The following is a 25,974-nucleotide window of genomic DNA, read 5'->3' as shown; positions in this document are numbered from 1 at the left end:
ATAAAACACAAGATGTGTAGTATCGTAATGACCTCACGGAGTATTATTATGGGGTACTGTTCTATGACATACCCTACTAACAATGTGAACGGTCAACGGAAAAGGGTGTGAGTGTTAGGGTGTGAGTGTTAGGTACGAAATTACCTACCCTCTGCATATCAAGAATATCTTGTCCTTGAAATCCCTGCACTATTTGTCCACATGGTCCGTCTAGGATCCACAAAGATACCTTTATGGGTTTTCTCATACCGTTGTTTGTGTAAGTAAGGTGTGTCTATGCCAGCCTTCTATTGTTTGAGATTTATGTCCCTAATTGACCACTCATATCACGAGTGTAAAGTCACTAACATTACCATAGTACCTGTGGACATTTACATATTTATCTATCTATCTATCTATCTATCTATCTATCTATCTATCTATCTATCTATCTATCTATCTATCTATCTATCTATCTATCTCTTGTTAAAAAGACTCTACTACACATTATATTCTATATATACTTTTTACGCACGCTGGAGCATCCTGTCCGATCGCCAGAGGCAGAACTCTTCAGACATCAACTATAAGCTATGTATAACGGCTTTTTTCCCTCCGTATCACCTTCACCACTTGAACGCCATCTAGTCCACACAACCACAGATCTTTTCTCTATAATCTTCGAACCCTCTGGGATAGGTTCATTAGTGGACTGAGAAGGCAGCAACCGTCTAACTAGAAGTGCCACGAAGGACTTCTTCACAAAAATTTTTTGACCAACATCTATTTACCTATCTAACAGAGGGAGGTCTTATCACTGGCCACTGTGCAACATGAGTGCCGCCTAGTGCCTACTCCTTTACCTGAGCCAAAATCCCTATACTCCCTATTCCTTTGTAATCAATTTGTAGATCCTGCTTTGGATGTTTAGTCCCTCTGGACTATTAGTCCCTCAGTAATCGTCACGTTAGATCATGGTCGCTGAATACTGACTTTTACCTTTTTACCCCCCTTCATTATGCAGCTGATTCTGATTTGAGAGCAAAACAAATAAAAGGGCAGTAACTTTGCATCAGGGGAAAAACATGTTGAATTTTAACAAGTCGACTCGTTAACCAACTGCTGACTGATGGCAGGTGCTTATTGCGGCAATAAGTAGTGATGTATCATCGGGACGTATGAAGAAACACACACAGGAATCGGAGCCCGTCCCTGCATTCTGTACCAGCGAACACTGATATGATCTCTGTACTTTCCACTTCAGGACCCCGGAGCTACTGCGCATGTGTTGTCATCAGACTGCGCAGGTACGAGCAACCTACTGATCCCTCTCCTGGGAAATTGTGCCATCTGTAAGCTATAGGAGTTAGCTACTGAGGCCAAGTTCTGCAATGATCTGCATGTGTTCTGGAGCTTAGTAAATCTCACTACACAGTTGCACAGTCCTATGGGAGTGTCATGAGGGGGTGGTCTGACTGATTGTAAACTCAGCCGTTTAATCCCCTGTAAAGGAGGCCATACGTTAACGGATAATCTGCATGTATCATGGGTTTGCTGCAAGTTGCCATGGTGCAACTAATGGTGGTGTATAAAGATGCATCAAACTAGATGATTGTGCCAGGATGTACACCGGTGGAAGGGCTGATGTTAGCGTGAGTATAAAGTTGCGGACGGGACTACAGCAAAATATGTTAAAATGGCTGCAGCAGCGTGTGACTCAGCCCCAGTAAGAGATGAAGCTTTTATTAAGCAACCCCTGTCAGGATAGTGTATCCAAGAGGATGCCATTCTGGTGAACAGAAACGGCTTTCACTATCCCTACAGTGGAGGGATCAGAATTATTGATGCCACAGACATGGCATCAGATAACAGAGACAAGATCTGTGTTGAGATATGTGCATATTACAACATATTGCGAGTTGTGTTTTTCTTTTGATGTTAGGTTATACGTCTGCCACACACAGATTAATAGGATGTTAATTCCACTCAGAAACCTGAGAAGGGTTCTAGTGTAGTATCAATTACAATGTACATTCAATTATGGAATTCTGTCAACAGGAAACTACAATTAACTGACCGGACATTCCCAAACAAAGCCTTTTGTCTGGTGCTGCATGTAAATGAAGTGAGGGTGAGTGCCTGGTTCCTAACACAGCAGGTGGTAAACAATCAGCAATATGCCTAAAAAATAACTCATATTATAAACAGAATCAAACAGCATAACAATATGTTATCTATTTTGATAGAAAACTAGTATTTCTATAATACCTAAGGGCTCCAAAAATTCTAGAAATATATATGAAGTCTATTCACAATTGACGTGCGATTTAAGAATCACTAGTTTTATAGTTGATCATGTCATCTTTCATGTCGCTATCACACTCATGAAATTATGTACTGTTATTCATATATAGGTTAGCACAATCCCTGGTGATCAGTGAACAGTATACAGGACAATCCCTGGTGATCAGTGCACAGCAATTACCCCAATCCCTGGTGATCAGTGCACAGCAATTACCCCAATCCCTGGTAATCAGTGTACAGCATACACTCCAATCCCTGGTGAGTCCAGTCCTTAGTGACTGGTGTACAGTACACAGCCCAATCCCTGGTGACCAGTGTACAGCATACACCCCAATCCCTGGTGAGTCCAGTCCTTAGTGACTGGTGTACAGTACACAGCCCAATCCCTGGTAAATATAGTCCTTGGTGATCAGCGTACAGTATGGAGTCCAGTCCCTGGTGACCAGTGTTCAGTATGTCGCCCAATCCTATGTGACCAGTGTACAGTACACAGCCCAATCCCTGGTGACCAGTGTACAGTATACAGCCCAATACCTGGTAACTAGTGTACAGTATACAGCCCAATACCTGGTGACCAGTGTACAGTATGCAGCCCAATCCCTGGTGACCAGTGTACAGTATACAGCCCAATACCTGGTAACTAGTGTACAGTATACAGCCCAATACCTGGTGACCAGTGTACAGTATGCAGCCCAATCCCTGGTGACCGGTGTACAGTATGCAGCCCAATCCCTGGTGACCAGTGTACAGTATGCAGCCCAATCCCTGGTGACCAGTGTACAGTATGCAGCCCAATCCCTGGTTACCGGTGTACAGTATACAGCCCAATCCCTGGTGACCAGTGTACAGTATGCAGCCCAATCCCTGGTGACCAGTGTACAGTATACAGCCCAATCCCTGGTGACCAGTGTACAGTATACAGCCCAATCCCTGGTGACCAGTGTACACTATGCAGCCCAATCCCTGGTGACCGGTGTACAGTATGCAGCCCAATCCCTGGTGACCGGTGTACTGTATACAGCCCAATCCCTGGTGACCAGTGTACACTATGCAGCCCAATCCCTGGTGACCAGTGTACAGTATGCAGCCCAATCCCTGGTGACCAGTGTACAGTATGCAGCCCAATCTCTGGTGACCCGTGTACAGTATGCAGCCCAATCCCTGGTGACCAGTGTAGAGTATGCAGCCCAATCCTTGGTGACCCGTGTACAGTATGCAGCCCAATCCCTGGTGACCAGTGTACAGTATGCAGCCCAATCCCTGGTGACCAGTGTACAGTATGCAGCCCAATCCCTGGTGACCGGTGTACAGTATGCAGCCCAATCCCTGGTGACCAGTGTACAGTATGCAGCCCAATCCCTGGTGACCAGTGTACAGTATGCAGCCCAATCCCTGGTGACCGGTGTACAGTATGCAGCCCAATCCCTGGTGACCAGTGTACAGTATGCAGCCCAATCCCTGGTGACCAGTGTACAGTATGCAGCCCAATCCCTGGTGACCAGTGTACAGTATGCAGCCCAATCCCTGGTGACCAGTGTACAGTATGCAGCCCAATCCCTGGTGACCAGTGTACAGTATGCAGCCCAATCCCTGGTGACTGGTGTACAGTATGCAGCCCAATCCCTGGTAAATTCAGGCCTTAGTGACCAGCGTACAGTACAGAGTCCAGCTTTCAGTATAGCGTTACTCTTCTTTGCACTCCTGATGAATCCTTATGGTGTTACCATCTCCTGTTAAATTGCTAAATATCAGCTTTGTCTTCTCTTCCCGCCTGCCGTCCGACACTCAGGACGGGAAACTCACAGCATATAAATCAGGAGTAAGGTTTGTGGGGGTCTCGGGGCAACTAACTTGGGACCCTGCCAATAAAATTTACAGTATGATATTCTGGTGATGTTATGAAGAAAGTACAACGTGTAACTACTCCCAGCACCGCAAATGTTTTGAGCCGCACAGTGAAGTGCCCCCAGTTCACTTCATGCCCCCACAGAACCCTCAGTTCACATTATATCACAGTGCCTTAATGCTGGTGATGCGGTGCCCCCTGGATGACCACCAATGTTGCACTATAGTAAATCCAGCACTGGTCGGAGAAAGTGATTCTGCTCTGTCCCTGGTGGTCTGGTTGCACTGGGAGGGGGGTACAGCTATGAAGCCAAGTCTCATCTGTTTCTGAGATATCAGGATCCGGAGGACTCATCCACGTATCTGGTCCCAGAGTCATACTGCAGTATACACAGAACTTGTACTGGCCAGCAGAGAGCAGTGTGGACAACTCACCAGGTCCAAGGTGGAACAGTCTCTTCAGATAGCTGAGAAAACACAAGTTACACCCAATCAGTCACCTCCTCACTCATAAACTTGGACATTTCACAGCTCAGTTAGAATTTGTAGTAAAGCAAACATGCAGTAACTCTGTGTCTGGAGTCTGGACCAAACCATGTTGCAATGGAAGGGGGGCAAATACTATTATACAATTTTCTGCGTGTAGGGTAAATACCGTATGCTTTTGTAGGTTGCCCACAAATACTGGACTGCTTTATTCTTATAATGCAATGTAGATCTGATCAGAGGCAGAACTCTGGGAGGCAACGGAGTCAGCTGCCGCCGGGCTCCTGCTTTGAAGGGGGGCACCTCTCCTCCTGTTCCGTGTGTTCAGCGACATTAATCAATTAAGTTAATTGACAGCAGCCACTATCTCTTCTGTAGCTGACTTCCCCACTAGTCACTGCACCTTACAAATCACACCCTCTTTATTATAGATACACTGGAAGCAGACACCTTACTGATGAAGCTATTTGCTCCTATAAAGGAAGCATGAGAATTCTAACTATATGAAGTTATTTCTCTGACAATTACAAGTAACTTCATAGAGTTAGAATTCTCACACTTCCTATGCAAGAGGAAATATCTCCATCAGTAAGGTGCATGCTTCCAGTGTAATAGGTTGTGGGTTCTAATCCTGGATATGACACCTGCAAATTAATTGTCAGAGAAATAAGGCGCCCATAATTTTATTGCGATTGACATAAACACTTCTTTAAGCTAGCTTATCACTAAAATAACGACACCACTAAAATAACGACACGGACACGTTAGCTGTAGTTAAAGGCCAGACGATATTTATTGATCGCTGACCTGTTCTTTAAACTATAATTGTAATTGAATTGATTTTATATTGGAGGATGGCAACAGGACCAGTCGCTACCAGACACCAGCTCCAGTCCATTGGATGAAATCCAACCACCAAGGAGGGGAGTACCCAGACCCCGCCTCCTTCCTGCATAACCCGCATTGTGCAGGACTCACCACTCTTTTCTCTGGCAAACGTTCGGTTCCCGCAGGGGAACGTCTTAATGTCCAACCGCAAGAGAAGGACACATCTGCCGTCCTTCTAAAGAGGGTGCCCCACAATGACCACTTATGCCCATCTGACCGCTGGTTGGTAGCGACTTCCCACCAGTCTGGCTGTCAAGAGCCCACCGAGAAAAACAAGATGTAGGAAAATAAAAATAAAATTATGGTCAGGGCGGGCGGGAGGGCATTCCAAAATGGCAAGAGGAAGCTGAGTCATATGATCATGGTTTATATATTCTTCCAAGACCAACCCCTTAAACTTTGATGGACAGCCCTATGATCCTATAGGAAACTACCCAAGAACACTGATCTGCCTAGCAACTGCTTAGTCATCAACAACCAATCACACAAAATTGGACTCTTATATGGCTTCAGGCTTATGCAGCCTTCAGCTTCTTTAATCAGCATTGTGAGTGACTGGGCAGATCTATGTAGTGTGTGGCTGGACCCCTACATAGACCTGCCTAGTTGCAATGGGTTTTGTAGTAGCTTCATTTAGTGAGAATTAGAGATGAGCAGGTTCGGTTTTACTCCGATCTCAAAACGGCATCTTATTGGCTTACGGATGACATATAGGGGGGGCACCAATATTTTTCTTGGTTCCGGGCAACTGGGACAAACGTACGCCACTGGATCTGATAGTATAATTTACTTATTATTATTACACAAAAGTGGCATTTGCAGTTTAATGCAGACAGAGTGACACATGACTACAAAGGGTGATGGTTCTTACCGGTACTGCATTCCGGAACGCTGCGCTTTTCCTCTGAAAGACAATTAATAATGGAAATGAGTTCATTTTAGTTTTCACAATGTCACCTCCTTGCTCTCAGCATGATGGGGCAGAGGGGCAGATAGACAAGGGTCGGCCACACTGCATACTGTACATCCTCTGTATTTAGAGTAGCACGCCTCTGCGCGGCCTCACCGCCATCATCCGTCCGCAATCTGAAGTAGCCACCTTCACAATCAGCACCATGATTCTGCTCCAGACCTATACTACCTGGTGCAAGAGATCTGTCAAAAATGATACATCATATACACCGCCGGAAGTTCCGCCTACATGTTCCCTGCGACTACAGACCACTTAGCTTATGTACGAACGCCGCAGTGACGCACAAATTGCATACGCTTCCAATAAGCAATGCTATGGATCTCAGGGTTAAGCAGGGGAGGCAGTGCCTCCCCTGTCATAATTATTACAATAATACAAAGAAGATACTAATAACACTACTTTGTATTATTTTAATCATTTTTTAACTTGACAATGCAGCTAAATCTCTATGGGAGGCAGCGAGAGCACTGCCTCCCAGTAACAATAATAAAGTGTCTGAAGAGGGGGGTGGGCAGGGGGCGTGGCCAAATTGCGGGCTGGAAAAGCCCATTGAAATACTAGTGGAAAGCGGCACCAGCACAATTGCCTCATTGACAGGGGCTGGGCCTTTAGCTCACATCATGGCACACCCCTGTCAATCATTGGACAGTGGCAGGGGGTGGGCTGGAACAAATGGGCAGAGAGTCAGATGCCCTGCCCCCCGCCCCCCCCCCCCCCGGCCAGATGCATTTATGGCATAGTATATTCTTACTAAGGGGGGGGGACGAATTAAACAAATGCCCCCACTAGCAGAGTCCGTCCTTCATTACCTCTGAGATAATGCAGCCCTCCTCCCACCACTTCCTAGTTCGATGCACAACACAGCAGCAGCCGACGGACAGCGTAATCATTCACCAGCTGCCTTAATGTGTAAAATGGGGACGCTGTCTACCGTAATGTGTAAAAAGTGTATGCTGTCTGCCGTTATGTGTAAAAAGGGGGACGCTGTCTGCCGTTATGTGTAAAAAGGGGACGCTGTCTGCCGTTATGTGTAAAAAGGGGACGCTGTCTGCCGTTATGTGTAAAAAGGGGACGCTGTCTGCCATAATGTGTAAAAAGGGGACGCTGTCTGCCGTTATGTGTAAAAAGGGGACGCTGTCTACCGTTATGTGTAAAAAGGGGGACTGTCTGCCATAATGTGTAAAAAATGGGACACTGTCAGCCGTTATGTGTAAAAAGGGGACGCTGTCTGCCGTTATGTGTAAAAAGGGGACGCTGTCTGCCGTTATGTGTAAAAAGGGTACGCTGTCTGCCATAATGTGTAAAAATGGGACACTGTCAGCCGTTATGTGTAAAAATGGGACGCTGTCTGCCGTTATGTGTAAAAAGGGTACGCTGTCTGCCATAATGTGTAAAAATGGGACACTGTCAGCCGTTATGTGTAAAAAGGGGACGCTGTCTGCCGTTATGTGTAAAAAGGGGACGCTTTCTGCCGTTATGTGTAAAAAAGGGGACGCTGTCTGCCGTTATGTGTAAAAAGGGGACGCTGTCTGCCATTATGTGTAAAAATGGGACGCTGTCTGCCGTAATGTGTAAAAAGGGGACACTGTCTGCCGTAATGTGTAAAAAGGGGACGCTGTCTGCCGTAATCTGTAAAAAGGGGACGCTGTCTGCCGTAATGTGTAAAAAGGGGACGCTGACTGCTGTAATGTGTGAAAAGGGGACGCTGTCTGCCGTAATGTGTAAAAAAAGGGGACACTGCCGTAATGTGTAAAAAAAGGGGACGCTGTCTGCCGTAATGTGTAAAAAGGGCACGCGGTCTGCCGTAATGTGTAAAAAGGGGAATCTGTCCACCGTAAGGTGTAAAAGGGGCTCTACCTGGTGTAGTGGTGCTACTGTGCGGCGTAATTTGAATAATGGAGACTACTGTGCACCGTTATTTGAATTGGTATTATTTTGTGGCCACGCCCCTATATTTTTTGCGCGCGCCTACGGCACGCACTGCCCCTGTTTTGCATAGAGGGGTGGGGGGCTCCGATGCCGTTTCTTGCACACAGCGCTAAAATGTCTAGTTACGGCACTGTTGCTAGGTATCCATTTCCCTGGGGTACAATGGTTCTGTGTCTCTTTACACTGAAGTGGGTGATAGTGGTATAGCCATCTACTGCTGCAAGTACAGTAAGTGCAGGGACATGTGAACAAACTGTACAGAGGGGGCAATAAATGAAACAATAGTAGATGTAGATTAATAGAATACTTTAGGATGATGGCCTTTTTTTTTAATTGCCAAGACCCTAAAAGAGTCATAAACATTAAACATTACAATTAATGCCCTATTAATTCCACAAATAGTGCTGTCATTCTGTCATGGTTTTATTTTTATTGCACAGGGGTCTTTTTATAGCTCCTGCACAAGCCAGGCACTGATTCCGGGGGAAGGGCAGAGGATTTGGGAGCTGCTGCAAGTTCAGCTCGTAGAGCACTTGCAGCCATGTGGAGGCAGGGTGGCTTCACTTATTCAGAGTTGCATTCTGCACAATTGAATTGCGATCACATCGGTGCCCACCTTTAGCATGTTGGGTGGAGTTTGACCTGTGCTGGGTGGCCCCCAGCATTAAAGTGATAGCAGCCGCAGTTTTGCTATTTCAGCAAAACTGCAATAATGCTGAATAAGGCCCCTAGTATAACACCTCCTGTCATAGCTTCTAGGACATACTTACCTACCTTTGAAAAAGCATTTCAGGGAGATTGTGAAAGTAACCCCTATCAGCGCGGGCGTGAACTGCTACATCAGAGAGGCGTGTCATGAAAATAACTTACATCCAAATGTAAATGAGCCCCAAAGTTAGTAAGATCTACTTGTTGAAGAAAAGACACTGAGATTTTTCAGGATTTTTTGGTGTATTGTGTTTTACAAGAGGTTCCACATACTGTAAGTGGCCACAAGAAACATTTACAAAGCATGTAGCCATAGGGATCATTGGCCCTCATTCCGAGTTGTTCGCTCGGTAATTTTCTTCGCATTGCAGCGATTTTCCGCTTAGTGCGCATGCGCAATGGTCGCACTGCGACTGCGCCAAGTAAATTTGCTATGCAGTTAGGAATTTTACTCACGGCTTTTTCTTCGCTCAGGCGATCGGAGTGTGATTGACAGGAAGTGGGTGTTTCTGGGCGGAAACTGGCCGTTTTAGAGGCTTGTGGGAAAAAACGCTACCGTTTCTGGGAAAAACGCGGGAGTGGCTGGAGAAACGGAGGAGTGTCTGGACGAACGCTGGGTGTGTTTGTGACGTCAAACCAGGAACGACAAGCACTGAACTGATCGCAGATGCCGAGTAAGTCTGGAGCTACTCAGAAACTACTAAGAAGTGTCTATTCGCAATTCTGCTAATCTTTCGTTCGCAATTTTGATAAGCTAAGATTCACTCCCAGTAGGCGGCGGCTTAGCGTGTGCAAAGCTGCTAAAAGCAGCTTGCGAGCGAACAACTCGGAATGAGGGCCACTGTGCCTTATAACCAATACAGGGAAATGGCACTGATGATCCCATTTGAATGTATGTATCTCTGATTTCTCTTTTTTTCAGGGAGATTGAGGGGCTATTCCGGGAGTGAGGGAGATTGCTACTATTTCAGGGAGTCTCCTGCAGAATGAGGGAGGGTAGGCAACTATGTTCTAGGAAACCTCTGGCTGTAACGGGAAATAACTTCCCCATTGCTGTATATATACATGTGCTGTTGCTCAGTTTAGCCAGTGCCTCCCCAGGCATTTACCTCACCGCACGTCACTGATTGATCCTAAGATACATCTAAAGCGAAGTTGGAAGCAACTTGAATCAGCCCCAGCACGATCCTGTACAGCGCCATTAGCCTATCTGACCATACAAGAGCATACCTACAGTATATGCCTATCTGACCGTACAAAAGCATACCTACAGTATATTAGAGATGAGCGCCTGAAATTTTTCGGGTTTTGTGTTTTGGTTTTGGGTTCGGTTCCGCGGCCGTGTTTTGGGTTCGAACGCGTTTTGGCAAAACCTCACCGAATTTTTTTTGTCGGATTCGGGTGTGTTTTGGATTCGGGTGTTTTTTTCAAAAAACACTAAAAAACAGCTTAAATCATAGAATTTGGGGGTCATTTTGATCCCAAAGTATTATTAACCTCAAAAACCATAATTTACACTCATTTTCAGTCTATTCTGAATACCTCACACCTCACAATATTATTTTTAGTCCTAAAATTTGCACCGAGGTCGCTGTGTGAGTAAGATAAGCGACCCTAGTGGCCGACACAAACACCGGGCCCATCTAGGAGTGGCACTGCAGTGTCACGCAGGATGTCCCTTCCAAAAAACCCTCCCCAAACAGCACATGACGCAAAGAAAAAAAGAGGCGCAATGAGGTAGCTGTGTGAGTAAGATTAGCGACCCTAGTGGCCGACACAAACACCGGGCCCATCTAGGAGTGGCACTGCAGTGTCACGCAGGATGGCCCTTCCAAAAAACCCTCCCCAAACAGCACATGACGCAAAGAAAAAAAGAGGCGCAATGAGGTAGCTGTGTGAGTAAGATTAGCGACCCTAGTGGCCGACACAAACACCGGGCCCATCTAGGAGTGGCACTGCAGTGTCACGCAGGATGTCCCTTCCAAAAAACCCTCCCCAAACAGCACATGACGCAAAGAAAAAAAGAGGCGCAATGAGGTAGCTGTGTGAGTAAGATTAGCGACCCTAGTGGCCGACACAAACACCGGGCCCATCTAGGAGTGGCACTGCAGTGTCACGCAGGATGTCCCTTCCAAAAAACCCTCCCCAAACAGCACATGACGCAAAGAAAAAAAGAGGCGCAATGAGGTAGCTGACTGTGTGAGTAAGATTAGCGATCCTAGTGGCCGACACAAACACCGGGCCCATCTAGGAGTGGCACTGCAGTGTCACGCAGGATGTCCCTTCCAAAAAACCCTCCCCAATCAGCACATGATGCAAAGAAAAAGAAAAGAAAAAAGAGGTGCAAGATGGAATTGTCCTTGGGCCCTCCCACCCACCCTTATGTTGTATAAACAAAACAGGACATGCACACTTTAACCAACCCATCATTTCAGTGACAGGGTCTGCCACACGACTGTGACTGATATGACGGGTTGGTTTGGACCCCCCCAAAAAAAGAAGCAATTAATCTCTCCTTGCACAAACTGGCTCTACAGAGGCAAGATGTCCACCTCATCTTCACCCTCCGATATATCACCGTGTACATCCCCCTCCTCACAGATTATCAATTCGTCCCCACTGGAATCCACCATCTCAGCTCCCTGTGTACTTTGTGGAGGCAATTGCTGCTGGTCAATGTCTCCGCGGAGGAATTGATTATAATTCATTTTAATGAACATCATCTTCTCCACATTTTCTGGATGTAACCTCGTACGCCGATTGCTGACAAGGTGAGCGGCGGCACTAAACACTCTTTCGGAGTACACACTTGTGGGAGGGCAACTTAGGTAGAATAAAGCCAGTTTGTGCAAGGGCCTCCAAATTGCCTCTTTTTCCTGCCAGTATAAGTACGGACTGTGTGACGTGCCTACTTGGATGCGGTCACTCATATAATCCTCCACCATTCTATCAATGTTGAGAGAATCATATGCAGTGACAGTAGACGACATGTCCGTAATCGTTGTCAGGTCCTTCAGTCCGGACCAGATGTCAGCATCAGCAGTCGCTCCAGACTGCCCTGCATCACCGCCAGCGGGTGGGCTCGGAATTCTGAGCCTTTTCCTCGCACCCCCAGTTGCGGGAGAATGTGAAGGAGGAGATGTTGACAGGTCGCGTTCCGCTTGACTTGACAATTTTGTCACCAGCAGGTCTTTCAACCCCAGCAGACCTGTGTCTGCCGGAAAGAGAGATCCAAGGTAGGCTTTAAATCTAGGATCGAGCACGGTGGCCAAAATGTAGTGCTCTGATTTCAACAGATTGACCACCCGTGAATCCTTGTTAAGCGAATTAAGGGCTGCATCCACAAGTCCCACATGCCTAGCGGAATCGCTCCCTTTTAGCTCCTTCTTCAATGCCTCCAGCTTCTTCTGCAAAAGCCTGATGAGGGGAATGACCTGACTCAGGCTGGCAGTGTCTGAACTGACTTCACGTGTGGCAAGTTCAAAGGGCATCAGAACCTTGCACAACGTTGAAATCATTCTCCACTGCGCCTGAGACAGGTGCATTCCACCTACTATATCGTGCTCAATTGTATAGGCTTGAATGGCCTTTTGCTGCTCCTCCAACCTCTGAAGCATATAGAGGGTTGAATTCCACCTCGTTACCACTTCTTGCTTCAGATGATGGCAGGGCAGGTTCAGTAGTTTTTGGTGGTGCTCCAGTCTTCTGTACATGGTGCCTGTACGCCGATAGTGTCCCGCAATTCTTCTGGCCACCGACAGCATCTCTTGCACGCCCCTGTCGTTTTTTAAAAAATTCTGCACCACCAAATTCAAGGTATGTGCAAAACATGGGACGTGCTGGAATTTGCCCATATTTAATGCACACACAATATTGCTGGCGTTGTCCGATGCCACAAATCCACAGGAGAGTCCAATTGGGGTAAGCCATTCCGCGATGATCTTCCTCAGTTGCCGTAAGAGGTTTTCAGCTGTGTGCGTATTCTGGAAACCGGTGATACAAAGCGTAGCCTGCCTAGGAAAGAGTTGGCGTTTGCGAGATGCTGCTACTGGTGCCGCCGCTGCTGTTCTTGCGGCGGGAGTCCATACATCTACCCAGTGGGCTGTCACAGTCATATAGTCCTGACCCTGCCCTGCTCCACTTGTCCACATGTCCGTGGTTAAGTGGACATTGGGTACAGCTGCATTTTTTAGGACACTGGTGACTCTTTTTCTGAGGTCTGTGTACATTTTCGGTATCGCCTGCCTAGAGAAATGGAACCTAGATGGTATTTGGTACCGGGGACACAGTACCTCCAACAAGTCTCTAGTTGGCTCTGCAGTAATGATGGATACCGGAACCACGTTTCTCACCACCCAGGATGCCAAGGCCTCAGTTATCCGCTTTGCAGTAGGATGACTGCTGTGATATTTCATCTTCCTCGCAAAGGACTGTTGAACAGTCAATTGCTTACTGGAAGTAGTACAAGTGGGCTTACGACTTCCCCTCTGGGATGACCATCGACTCCCAGCGGCAACAACAGCAGCGCCAGCAGCAGTAGGCGTTACACGCAAGGATGCATCGGAGGAATCCCAGGCAGGAGAGGACTCGTCAGAATTGCCAGTGACATGGCCTGCAGGACTATTGGCATTCCTGGGGAAGGAGGAAATTGACACTGAGGGAGTTGGTGGGGTGGTTTGCGTGAGCTTGGTTACAAGAGGAAGGGATTTACTGGTCAGTGGACTGCTTCCGCTGTCACCCAAAGTTTTTGAACTTGTCACTGACTTATTATGAATGCGCTGCAGGTGACGTATAAGGGAGGATGTTCCGAGGTGGTTAACGTCCTTACCCCTACTTATTACAGCTTGACAAAGGGAACACACGGCTTGACACCTGTTGTCCGCATTTCTGGTGAAATACCTCCACACCGAAGAGCTGATTTTTTTGGTATTTTCACCTGGCATGTCAACGGCCATATTCCTCCCACGGACAACAGGTGTCTCCCCGGGTGCCTGACTTAAACAAACCACCTCACCATCAGAATCCTCCTGGTCAATTTCCTCCCCAGCGCCAGCAACACCCATATCCTCATCCTGGTGTACTTCAACACTGACATCTTCAATCTGACTATCAGGAACTGGACTGCGGGTGCTCCTTCCAGCACTTGCAGGGGGCGTGCAAATGGTGGAAGGCGCATGCTCTTCACGTCCAGTGTTGGGAAGGTCAGGCATCGCAACCGACACAATTGGACTCTCCTTGTGGATTTGGGATTTCGAAGAATGCACAGTTCTTTGCTGTGCTGCTTTTGCCAGCTTGAGTCTTTTCATTTTTCTAGCGAGAGGCTGAGTGCTTCCATCCTCATGTGAAGCTGAACCACTAGCCATGAACATAGGCCAGGGCCTCAGCCGTTCCTTGCCACTCCGTGTGGTAAATGGCATATTGGCAAGTTTACGCTTCTCCTCCGACAATTTTATTTTAGGTTTTGGAGTCCTTTTTTTACTGATATTTGGTGTTTTGGATTTGACATGCTCTGTACTATGACATTGGGCATCGGCCTTGGCAGACGACGTTGCTGGCATTTCATCGTCTCGGCCATGACTAGTGGCAGCAGCTTCAGCACGAGGTGGAAGTGGATCTTGATCTTTCCCTAATTTTGGAACCTCAACATTTTTGTTCTCCATATTTTAATAGGCACAACTAAAAGGCACCTCAGGTAAACAATGGAGATGGATGGATTGGATACTAGTATACAATTATGGACGGGCTGCCGAGTGCCGACACAGAGGTAGCCACAGCCGTGAACTACCGCACTGTACTGTGTCTGCTGCTAATATATAGACTGGTTGATAAAGAGATAGTATACTCGTAACTAGTATGTATGTATAAAGAAAGAAAAAAAAACCACGGTTAGGTGGTATATACAATTATGGACGGGCTGCCGAGTGCCGACACAGAGGTAGCCACAGCCGTGAACTACCGCACTGTACTGTGTCTGCTGCTAATATATAGACTGGTTGATAAAGAGATAGTATACTCGTAACTAGTATGTATGTATAAAGAAAGAAAAAAAAACCACGGTTAGGTGGTATATACAATTATGGACGGGCTGCCGAGTGCCGACACAGAGGTAGCCACAGCCGTGAACTACCGCACTGTACTGTGTCTGCTGCTAATATAGACTGGTTGATAAAGAGATAGTATACTCGTAACTAGTATGTATGTATAAAGAAAGAAAAAAAAACCACGGTTAGGTGGTATATACAATTATGGACGGGCTGCCGAGTGCCGACACAGAGGTAGCCACAGCCGTGAACTACCGCACTGTACTGTGTCTGCTGCTAATATAGACTGGTTGATAAAGAGATAGTATACTCGTAACTAGTATGTATGTATAAAGAAAGAAAAAAAAACCACGGTTAGGTGGTATATACAATTATGGACGGGCTGCCGAGTGCCGACACAGAGGTAGCCACAGCCGTGAACTACCGCACTGTACTGTGTCTGCTGCTAATATAGACTGGTTGATAAAGAGATAGTATACTCGTAACTAGTATGTATGTAAAAAGAAAGAAAAAAAAACCACGGTTAGGTGGTATATACAATTATGGACGGGCTGCCGAGTGCCGACACAGAGGTAGCCACAGCCGTGAACTACCGCACTGTACTGTGTCTGCTGCTAATATATAGACTGGTTGATAAAGAGATAGTATACTCGTAACTAGTATGTATGTATAAAGAAAGAAAAAAAAACCACGGTTAGGTGGTATATACAATTATGGACGGGCTGCCGAGTGCCGACACAGAGGTAGCCACAGCCGTGAACTACCGCACTGTACTGTGTCTGCTGCTAATATAGACTGGTTGATAAAGAGATAGTATACTCGTAACTAGTATGTATGTATAAAGAAAGAAAAAAAAACCACGGTTAGGTGGTATATACAATTATGGACGGGCTGCCGAGTGCCGACACAGAGGTAGCCACAGCCGTGAACTACCGCACTGTACTGTGTCTGCTGCTAATATATAGACTGGTTGATAAAGAGATAGTATACTCGTAACTAGTATGTATGTATAAAGAAAGAAAAAAAAACCACGGTTAGGTGGTATATACAATTATGGACGGGCTGCCGAGTGCCGACACAGAGGTAGCCACAGCCGTGAACTACCGCACTGTACTGTGTCTGCTGCTAATATAGACTGGTTGATAAAGAGATAGTATACTCGTAACTAGTATGTATGTATAAAGAAAGGAAAAAAAACCACGGTTAGGTGGTATATACAATTATGGACGGGCTGCCGAGTGCCGACACAGAGGTAGCCACAGCCGTGAACTACCGCACTGTACTGTGTCTGCTGCTAATATATAGACTGGTTGATAAAGAGATAGTATACTCGTAACTAGTATGTATGTATAAAGAAAGAAAAAAAAACCACGGTTAGGTGGTATATACAATTATGGACGGGCTGCCGAGTGCCGACACAGAGGTAGCCACAGCCGTGAACTACCGCACTGTACTGTGTCTGCTGCTAATATAGACTGGTTGATAAAGAGATAGTATACTCGTAACTAGTATGTATGTATAAAGAAAGAAAAAAAAACCACGGTTAGGTGGTATATACAATTATGGACGGGCTGCCGAGTGCCGACACAGAGGTAGCCACAGCCGTGAACTACCGCACTGTACTGTGTCTGCTGCTAATATATAGACTGGTTGATAAAGAGATAGTATACTACTAATATTATATATACTGGTGGTCAGGTCACTGGTCACTAGTCACACTGGCAGTGGCACTCCTGCAGCAAAAGTGTGCACTGTTTAATTTTAATATAATATTATGCACTCCTGGCTCCTGCTATAACCTATAACTGGCACTGCAGTAGTGCTCCCCAGTCTCCCCCACAATTATAAGCTGTGTGAGCTGAGCAGTCAGACAGATATATAATATATATAGATGATGCAGCACACTGGCCTGAGCCTGAGCAGTGCACACAGATATGGTATGTGACTGACTGAGTCACTGTGTGTATCGCTTTTTTCAGGCAGAGAACGGATATATTAAATAAACTGCACTGTGTGTCTGGTGGTCACTCACTATATAATATATTATGTACTCCTGGCTCCTGCTATAACCTATAACTGGCACTGCAGTAGTGCTCCCCAGTCTCCCCCACAATTATAAGCTGTGTGAGCTGAGCAGTCAGACAGATATATATAATATTATATATAGATAATAGATGATGCAGCACACTGGCCTGAGCCTGAGCAGTGCACACAGATATGGTATGTGACTGAGTCACTGTGTGCTGTGTATCGCTTTTTTCAGGCAGAGAACGGATTATAAATAAAACTGGTGGTCACTATCAGCAAAACTCTGCACTGTACTGAGTACTCCTAATGCTCCCCAAAATTAGTAAATCAAGTGTCTCTCTAATCTATTCTAAACGGAGAGGACGCCAGCCACGTCCTCTCCCTATCAATCTCAATGCACGTGTGAAAAAATGGCGGCGACGCGCGGCTCCTTATATAGAATCCGAGTCTCGCGATAGAATCCGAGCCTCGCGAGAATCCGACAGCGTCATGATGACGTTCGGGCGCGCTCGGGTTAACCGAGCAAGGCGGGAAGATCCGAGTCGCTCGGACCCGTGAAAAAAAACATGAAGTTCTGGCGGGTTCGGATTCAGAGAAACCGAACCCGCTCATCTCTACAGTATATAACAATGTAAATGAAGAGGCGAGTGGATGAAGGTGTTACATTGAGAAGAAAATGAGATATTTACAGTTAAAGATCAATGATTAGAAATGGACATGGCACGTCTATCCACAAAATATATCAGTCAATAGACTACCAACAATTAAAATAACATTGCTGCTATGGTCCCCAGGTCATAACCCTTTCATCCATTAAAAAAACTGATTTATCAGTAAATTATTACATAATACCTTCATCCACTCGCTCTTTATATATGAAAAAAAAAATAATTAAATATGTAATACTAGGTGATTTATCGCGCCCTACGGGCGCTCTTCACGCCGTCGCAAGGTGCTCCCTTAACCCCTGCACGTCCTTTAGGTAGGCAGTATTTGTATTATATGGAGTATTACCTTCAAGCATAATGTTGTTAGTGGTTAAATATTTTATGACCAAAGGGCGTACGATGCAAGGGCGTGAAGAGCGGATGCAGGGCACGATGAATGACCTAGTGTGTTAATAATATGTTATGTGTACATAATTTAGGTATAAAGACAATGTTTGGTAAATGTATTTTTTACATATGCCCCAAAGTGTGAGATACACATATGCCCCACAGTGCCAGATATGCCCCACAGTGACAGTTATACATATGCTTCGCAGTGCCAGATATGCCCCATAATGCCAGATATACATATGCCCCACAGTGCCAGATACACATATGCCCCACAGTGCCAGATATGCCCCACAGTGCCAGTTATACATATGCTCCGCAGTGCCAGATATGCCCCATAATGGCAGATATACATATGCCCCACAGTGCCAGATATACATATGCCCCACAGTGCCAGTGATACATATGCCCCACAGTGCCAGATATACATATGCCCCACAATGCCAGATATACATATGTCCCACAGTGCCATATATACATTTGCAATACAATGCCAGAAATACATACTGTATGTCCCACAGTGCCATATATACATATGCCCCCAGTGCCATATATACATATGCCCCTAGTGTCAGATATACATATGCCCCACAATGCCAGATATACATATGCCCCCAGTGCCAGTTATACATATGCCCCACAGTGCCATATATACATATGCCCCTAGTGCCAGATATGCCCCACAATGCCAGTTATACATATGCCCCACAGTGCCATATATACATATATACATATGGCCCCCGTTCCAGATATGCCCCACAATGCCAGTTATACATATGCCCCACCCACCCCACCCCTCCCACCTCCCACTGCTCACCCGCTGCTGCTGTGTCAGGGTCGGGGGAAGGAGAGGAGAGCGCAGCACGGTCCCATCCCTCAGTGCTGCTCAGTCAGACTCTGGTGGTCTTCAGCGGCGGCATGTATCTTCTCAAATGAGGCACCGGTTCGTTTGGTAATCAGAGCTCGCGGACTAGCAGCCAATCAGGAGCCGCGACTGCCGGTCCGCGAGCTCTGATTGGCTAACGAATCGGTGCCTCATTTGAGAAGATACATGCCGCAGCCGAAGACCACCAGAGTCTGACTGAGCAGCACTGAGGGATGGGACCGCGCTGTGCTCTCCTCTCCTTCCCTGACACAGCAGTGGGCTGGGAAGGGGAGGAGGAGCACATCTGTGGCTTTTACAGTAATAGCCGCTAATGGCGGCTATGGTGTGTGTGAGTGTCGGCACGTGGGTACGGCGTACCGGGGGCTAGATTCTTAACGGTACGCCGTACCCGAGCGTACCGCCACACTTGCAGGCCTGGTCTCCGTGACTCTATGACTCAGAGCTCCTAGCCACGCCCAGCGCCACGCCCAGCATTAGCAAATGAGTCAATGAGTCACTCTCCAAGGCTTAGTGCACTCCTCTTATGATAATAATCCACAATACATAGAGCGCAGGGAATAACATAGTAACCTACCTCCTAAATAAGCGCAGTTGAAGTAGCTGCACAGCTCACAAGTGCTGTTCAGGATATAAATGTTCCCTTCTTTCCCCACATAATGGAACTTCTCCGCCACAGGGATCAAGATCTCCCGCTCTTTGGGGAAGGAAGAGATTTTGTGGATGTTGACACCAAAGCAAGTTGTGATGTTGAAGAACAATCCTTCGTAATATTCTTTCGCTACTTCTATGTCCAGCGAGGAGGATGTGAACCTCCCGAACCTCAAGACGGCTTCTGACACGTGGTAAGAGTCCTCCGTCCCCCTGTAGACACGGTGCCGTCTTCTAGAGTTCTTCTTCAGCACCTGCAGAGCTCTCGTCAGATAGAAGTGCAGTGCCTTAAAGTGGAAGTTCTGCATGTAGTATCCTCTAGATCTTCCAGCCAGACTGACGTTCCCATTAAATACTTTATAGATTGGGTTGTCTTTCGGCCAGTCTGTGGTGTAGACAGCGATTGCTATCCCAAATTCATCCCTAAATTCGCTAGGAAGATGTACGGTTGCTTTCACCTTGTTCCACTGCACCGAGGCGCAATTCCACGCCGTGTTAAACACAGAGCTCAAGGCCTTCTCCTGAGTTAGGACTTTAGGCATGACGTCTGTCTCCATTATTTCTGAGCACCCCTTGTACTGGTCATCAAACGCGTTAGGTACTAAGTCCAGATTCAGCAGATTGCACTCCATCTATGGGGAAGAGGACGGTGACAGATCAAGCTCATTAACATACTGTCATTTCATTATTATTATTATTATTACTATCCTCATCATCATCATCATCATCATCCACTTCCTACCACTAGTCAATGTATTAGGACATAATGCAGGAGGCTCCCTGGTGAAACAGACTTGGTGCAGCTGCATCTGGAATTAAGTCCCTGGTTCTACTTTTGTGGCCTGAAACCAACTGTATCACTTACCAGCCATGTGATAATGTAGTGTAATAACCCATAATATTATGGATGTATCCTTACAGAATAGAAACCTAGAATTTGACAGCAGATAACCACGGGGAGAATATACAAACTCCATGCAGTTAGGTGGGAATGAATGAAACCTGTGACCTCAGTGCAGTGAGGCAGCAATGCTAACCACTACACCATCCATACTGCCCACCAATCAATTCTCACGTCGCACCAAATTGTCCCAGTTGCTGCACCACTAATTATGCGACTAGGCCGCTCAGTTTCATACAGTAGTTGCTGCTTATTTGCACCATGATTGTGATAATAGTGCAATGCACAAGTACCGGGCCTGAACACTGCCGCTGGAATTGTAGTGAAGACATGTAAAAGGAGTCATCACAGGTTCTCCTTATGTAACCAGATGGGTCCCGCAGAAGAGTCACTGATTTCTCAGATATCTGTTTTGTATGTACAGGGGGCCTCAGCAGCAGGGCCTGATTAAGGGGTCCAGCCGCCCCCTAGGGTAATACAGAAGTGACCACCCCCCGTACCTTAATTATAATTTTTCTTACTTACGTGCTGGATGCCAGGGATTACGTGCTAGTTGCCAGGGGTTACATGCTGGTTGCCAGGGGTTACGTGCTGGTTGCCAGGGATTACATATGCTCGTTGCCATAGAGGTTACATGCTCAGTGCCAGGGGGTTACATGCTCATTCCGTGTAGCGCTAGGTATTGGTCTAGTAATACCTCTAGCATCTGTCTCCTAGAAGGCAGCTGCCATTTTTAAAGGACCGTCTTCCATGCCGTCCGCATGGAATCTGCAGAGACCCCCCCCACCCTCCCACCGCTGCGTCTTCCAGTAGTAGGTAGAGCCTAAGCGTCTATGTGCCGGTGCTGCGCCCCCCCAGGCTGCAGCCTGATCAGCCTATTGGTTGATCAGGCCCTGCGCAGCGGAGATCCCCCATTATCAGTCGGAAAAGCAGCCCCAATTGGTTTAGAATGTCCCCATCGCATTTCTTTAATACATACTGTATGACCCTTCGCCTCCAGAAGCTGCTTCCGCATTGCTATGTGATACGTTACCTTCGGCCACAAGCTGTTGGTCTGGAGCGGTGTCTGTGTTGCTGTATTGCTTTTCTTTCCAGCGCGACTCTTTGGAGCAGCTATATAACCGCCATCTTCCGCATCACAGTGATCTGGGAAATCTGTAACCAGTCAGAGATTAGAATCAGGCGCTGGCCGGCAAATATCAGCCTGAGGGACGAGAACATAACACTGACCCCTGAGCAGCAGCCCCTCCTAATAAAGTACTGCTAAGTATAGAACACAGAGATCTGGTGACGCTCTGCGTAATGCGTGCGCTGGGGGGGATGGAGGGCGGTTTTCATACATTTTTGCACATGTGAAAAATAGGACAAGAACATTGGCATTACGTCCATATTGTGTACTACTCAGATTCCAGCCCTTGGGCCGGGAGACAGGTCAGAATAGTCAGATGATGGTGTGGGATTGGGTCAAACAGCAAACAGGAGAGTGTCCAGGAAGGTCAGGAGGCCAGAAGGTAACGCTAGCGGTGGAAGGACCCAGCTCTGCAGCAAGAATCAGGAAACAGAGAAGCAGCGACAGAATCAGGAAACAGAGACGCAGCAACAGAATCAGGAAACAGAGATGCAGCGACAGAATCAGGAAACAGAGACGCAGCAACAGAATCAGGAAAGAGACGCAGCAATAGAATCAGGAAACAGAGAAGCAGCGACAGAATCAGGAAACAGAGACGCAGCAACAGAATCAGGAAACAGAGACGCAGCAACAGAATCAGGAAACAGAGACGCAGCAACAGAATCAGGAAACAGAGACGCAGCAACAGAATCAGGAAAGAGACGCAGCAATAGAATCAGGAAACAGAGACGCAGCAACAGAATCAGGAAACAGAGACGCAGTGACAGAATCAGGAAACAGAGACGCAGAGACAGAATCAGGAAACAGAGACGCAGAGACAGAATCAGGAAACAGAGACGCAGCGACAGAATCAGGAAAGAGACGCAGCGACAGAATCAGGAAACAGAGACGCAGCGACTGAATCAGGAAACAGAGACGCAGCGACAGAATCAGGAAACAGTGACGCAGCGACAGAATCAGGAAACAGAGACGCAGCGTCAAAATCAGGAAAGAGAGACGCAGCGACAGAATCAGGAAAGAGACGCAGCGACAGAATCAGGAAACAGAGACGCAGCGACAGAATCAGGAAACAGAGACGCAGCGACAGAATCAGGAAATAGAGACGCAGCAACAGAATCAGGAAAGAGACGCAGCGACAGAATCAGGAAACAGAGACGCAGCGACAGAATCAGGAAACAGAGACACAGCGACAGAATCAGGAAACAGAGACGCAGCAACAGAATCAGGAAACAGAGACGCAGCGACAGAATCAGGAAAGAGACGCAGCGACAGAATCAGGAAAGAGACGCAGCGACAGAATCAGGAAACAGAGACGCAGCAACAGAATCAGGAAACAGAGACGCAGCGACAGAATCAGGAAAGAGACGCAGCGACAGAATCAGGAAACAGAGACGCAGCGACAGAATCAGGAAAGAGACGCAGCGACAGAATCAGGAAACAGAGACGCAGCGACAGAATCAGGAAACAGTGACGCAGCGACAGAATCAGGAAACAGAGATGCAGCGACAGAATCAGGAAAGAGACGCAGCGACAGAATCAGGAAACAGAGACGCAGCAACAGAATCAGGAAACAGAGACGCAGCGACAGAATCAGGAAAGAGACGCAGCGACAGAATCAGGAAACAGAGACGCAGCGACAGAATCAGGAAAGAGACGCAGCGACAGAATCAGGAAACAGAGACGCAGCGACAGAATCAGGAAACAGAGACGCAGCGACAGAATCAGGAAACAGTGACGCAGCGACAGAATCAGGAAACAGAGACACAGCGACAGAATCAGGAAACAGAGACGCAGCGACAGAATCAGGAAAGAGACGCAGCGACAGAATCAGGAAACAGAGACGCAGCGACAGAATCAGGAAACAGTGACGCAGCGACAGAATCAGGAAACAGAGACGCAGCGACAGAATCAGGAAAGAGACGCAGCGACAGAATCAGGAAACAGAGACGCAGCGACAGAATCAGGAAACAGTGACGCAGCGACAGAATCAGGAAACAGAGATGCAGCGACAGAATCAGGAAAGAGACGCAGCGACAAAATCAGGAAACAGAGACGCAGCGACAGAATCAGGAAACAGAGACGCAGCGACAAAATCAGGAAACAGAGACGCAGCGACAGAATCAGGAAACAGAGACGCAGCGACAGAATCAGTAAACAGAGATGCAGCGACAAAATCAGGAAACAGAGACGCAGCGGGCCTCCATAGGGCTGGGACAATGTTCAATTGCATGACCAATGTGCAGCCGATAGTGCGTCCTCCTAACACACAAAGTAGCAGATTAGCTCCGCAGCCGGAGAGCGTCTCTGTACAAATCCCATCAGCTGCAGTATTAGTATAAAGGCGCAGTGGTGCTGATGGAAATGCGCAGTCATGGCTGCATGAACACCAACCTCTGACTCGGTGTGCGGACTTCCTGCCTTATATACCCACAGCCAGCAGGGGATTGGCTGTGGCCAGAAAGTAGGTGGAGTCATAATCCCTTTAGCTATCGCTTACGGGGTTATGTCCTCTGTATTTAGCAAATAGCGGTAAGCTTAGCCTATGACTGTTTGTGACAGAAGGGGAGATGCACCAAAGCTTGGAGATAAACTTTATAGAGTTATAGGCCCAGATTTATCAAGCCTTGGAGAGTGACAAATTGCTTGGTGATAACGTACCAACCAATCAGCTCCTGTCATTTTTTTTTTTCAAACACTGTAATATGGCAGTTAGGAGCTGATACTTTCTCTCCACTTTATCCCCCACTCCAAACGTTGATACACCTCCCCCCAACTGTCCCAATTGCCAGCGAAACTTCCAGGCTTATTCTTGCGTGCAATATCGGCTACGTTGGCAGCACATCACGTATTGATCGTGGTCTTACCATCAGCGTGTCCCACAATGTCTGGGCACAATATGACGGACGCGAGAAACAGGAGATTCATTATAAACGGTCCCTTCTGTGAGGAGATTACCGATGGTCTGCGGGAAGATAAATCGCACCGATAAGGAACTGAGCCCCCCTGTCCGAGATATGCTGAGCCTTGAAAAGTGATAAAGTGGAGAGAGATAAAGTACCAGATCCTGTCATTTTTCAAACACAGCCTGTAACATGGAGCTGATTGGCTGCTACTTTATCTCTCTCCGCTTTATAACTTTTCAACGTTTAGTACGCCAGGCCCTAAGTAACAATGTAGTTATAGACGTGAGCCCTCCATGATGACACAAAACTATTTAGGAAAACATTTCCAGACCTCAGGGCATTTGCCTGTGAGAGTTCTGTGCTCTGTAATATATAATATTACACCCCCTGCATAGAGTTACAGTGTGCTCACCCCCTGCCCCCACCAGCCTGCGTGTTTATATGTGCAGCGTGTTAATCCTCGCCCTAAACTTCACCTCCACACCCAATTCTGCGACACCCACACTCACTGCCAGCTGTGCTGAGTGTCAGCTGCTCGGTTTCCAGCGTCAGCGTCTGGGGGCCTGCGCCAGAAGTTGGGGGAGACCTGTGCCTTGCAGGGAAGTTGCTGGGTTCCTGTATAACACTGGAGAGGAAGTGGATTGCTGGAGACCGATACTGTAGCCTCTCGCATCGCTCTGTAGTACTGTCACTTAACTCTTTCACTGTCTACACCGAGAGCACACCGGGCAGATCATAGAGTACTGCCAGCAATTACACACAGTGGCCGCAGGCAATGTTCTGTAACTCAGGGGACTCCTAAATACAGTATGTTCCTCTCCAGCAGCTACGGAGCGCTCTGCTCCCAGGCGTAGTGCCTAATCCTGTCACAGAGACAAACTGACTTTTCTGCCTGTCTGCTGAAGATTAAGGGATCTATTTATTAACATTATTTTTACTAAAATAATGTGAAAAGGGCTGTTTTCTGGTTTCACACCCTGTTCACATAATTTTAGTATCACTGAAAGTAATAAGGCCGTTTGGGGCATACTTGCCGACATTCTGGCTGCTCTCTGCGGGAGAGAGCAGCCAGGTCGGCTCAGCAAGGGGGCAGGGGAGGACTGTAGCGTGGGGAGGAGGTGGACTGGAGGCGGGACGGGGGTGGAGCAGGGGTGGGACGGGGCGGAGTTTTGACGGTACATCCTTTAAGCCACGCCCCCGCTCTGTAATGTCGCGATCCCCGGCATTACACTGCAGGGGGCGTGGCTATGATGACGCGATTCAGCAAGAAT

General features: G+C 47.2%; 1 protein-coding gene across 2 annotated transcripts; it reads right to left on the bottom strand.

Annotated features, from left to right (window-relative positions):
* Positions 1–596: 596 nt before the first annotated feature.
* LOC134983064 (ecto-ADP-ribosyltransferase 5-like) lies at positions 597–25,537 on the bottom strand. 2 transcript variants are annotated; one of them, XM_063948762.1, is made up of 6 exons: positions 25,213–25,536; positions 24,665–24,762; positions 21,705–21,826; positions 19,697–20,402; positions 6,374–6,406; positions 597–4,595 (listed from the first exon to the last, which is right to left on the bottom strand). In XM_063948762.1, exons 1-6 carry the CDS (start codon positions 25,374–25,376, stop codon positions 4,588–4,590), a joined length of 1,131 nt encoding a protein of 376 aa, XP_063804832.1. In that variant the 5' UTR covers positions 25,377–25,536; the 3' UTR covers positions 597–4,587. The 2 variants fall into 2 exon arrangements, with proteins under 2 accessions (XP_063804832.1, XP_063804833.1); XM_063948763.1 differs by lacking the exon at positions 6,374–6,406 and having other exon boundaries at positions 25,213–25,537.
* Between the last annotated feature and the right edge of the window lie 437 nt (positions 25,538–25,974).

Source organism: Pseudophryne corroboree (genome assembly GCF_028390025.1).
Source record: "Pseudophryne corroboree isolate aPseCor3 chromosome 2 unlocalized genomic scaffold, aPseCor3.hap2 SUPER_2_unloc_4, whole genome shotgun sequence".
NCBI lineage: Eukaryota > Metazoa > Chordata > Amphibia > Anura > Myobatrachidae > Pseudophryne > Pseudophryne corroboree.
The sequence above is the reverse complement of the archived record's forward strand: the minus strand, read 5'-3'. Positions and strand labels throughout refer to the sequence as shown.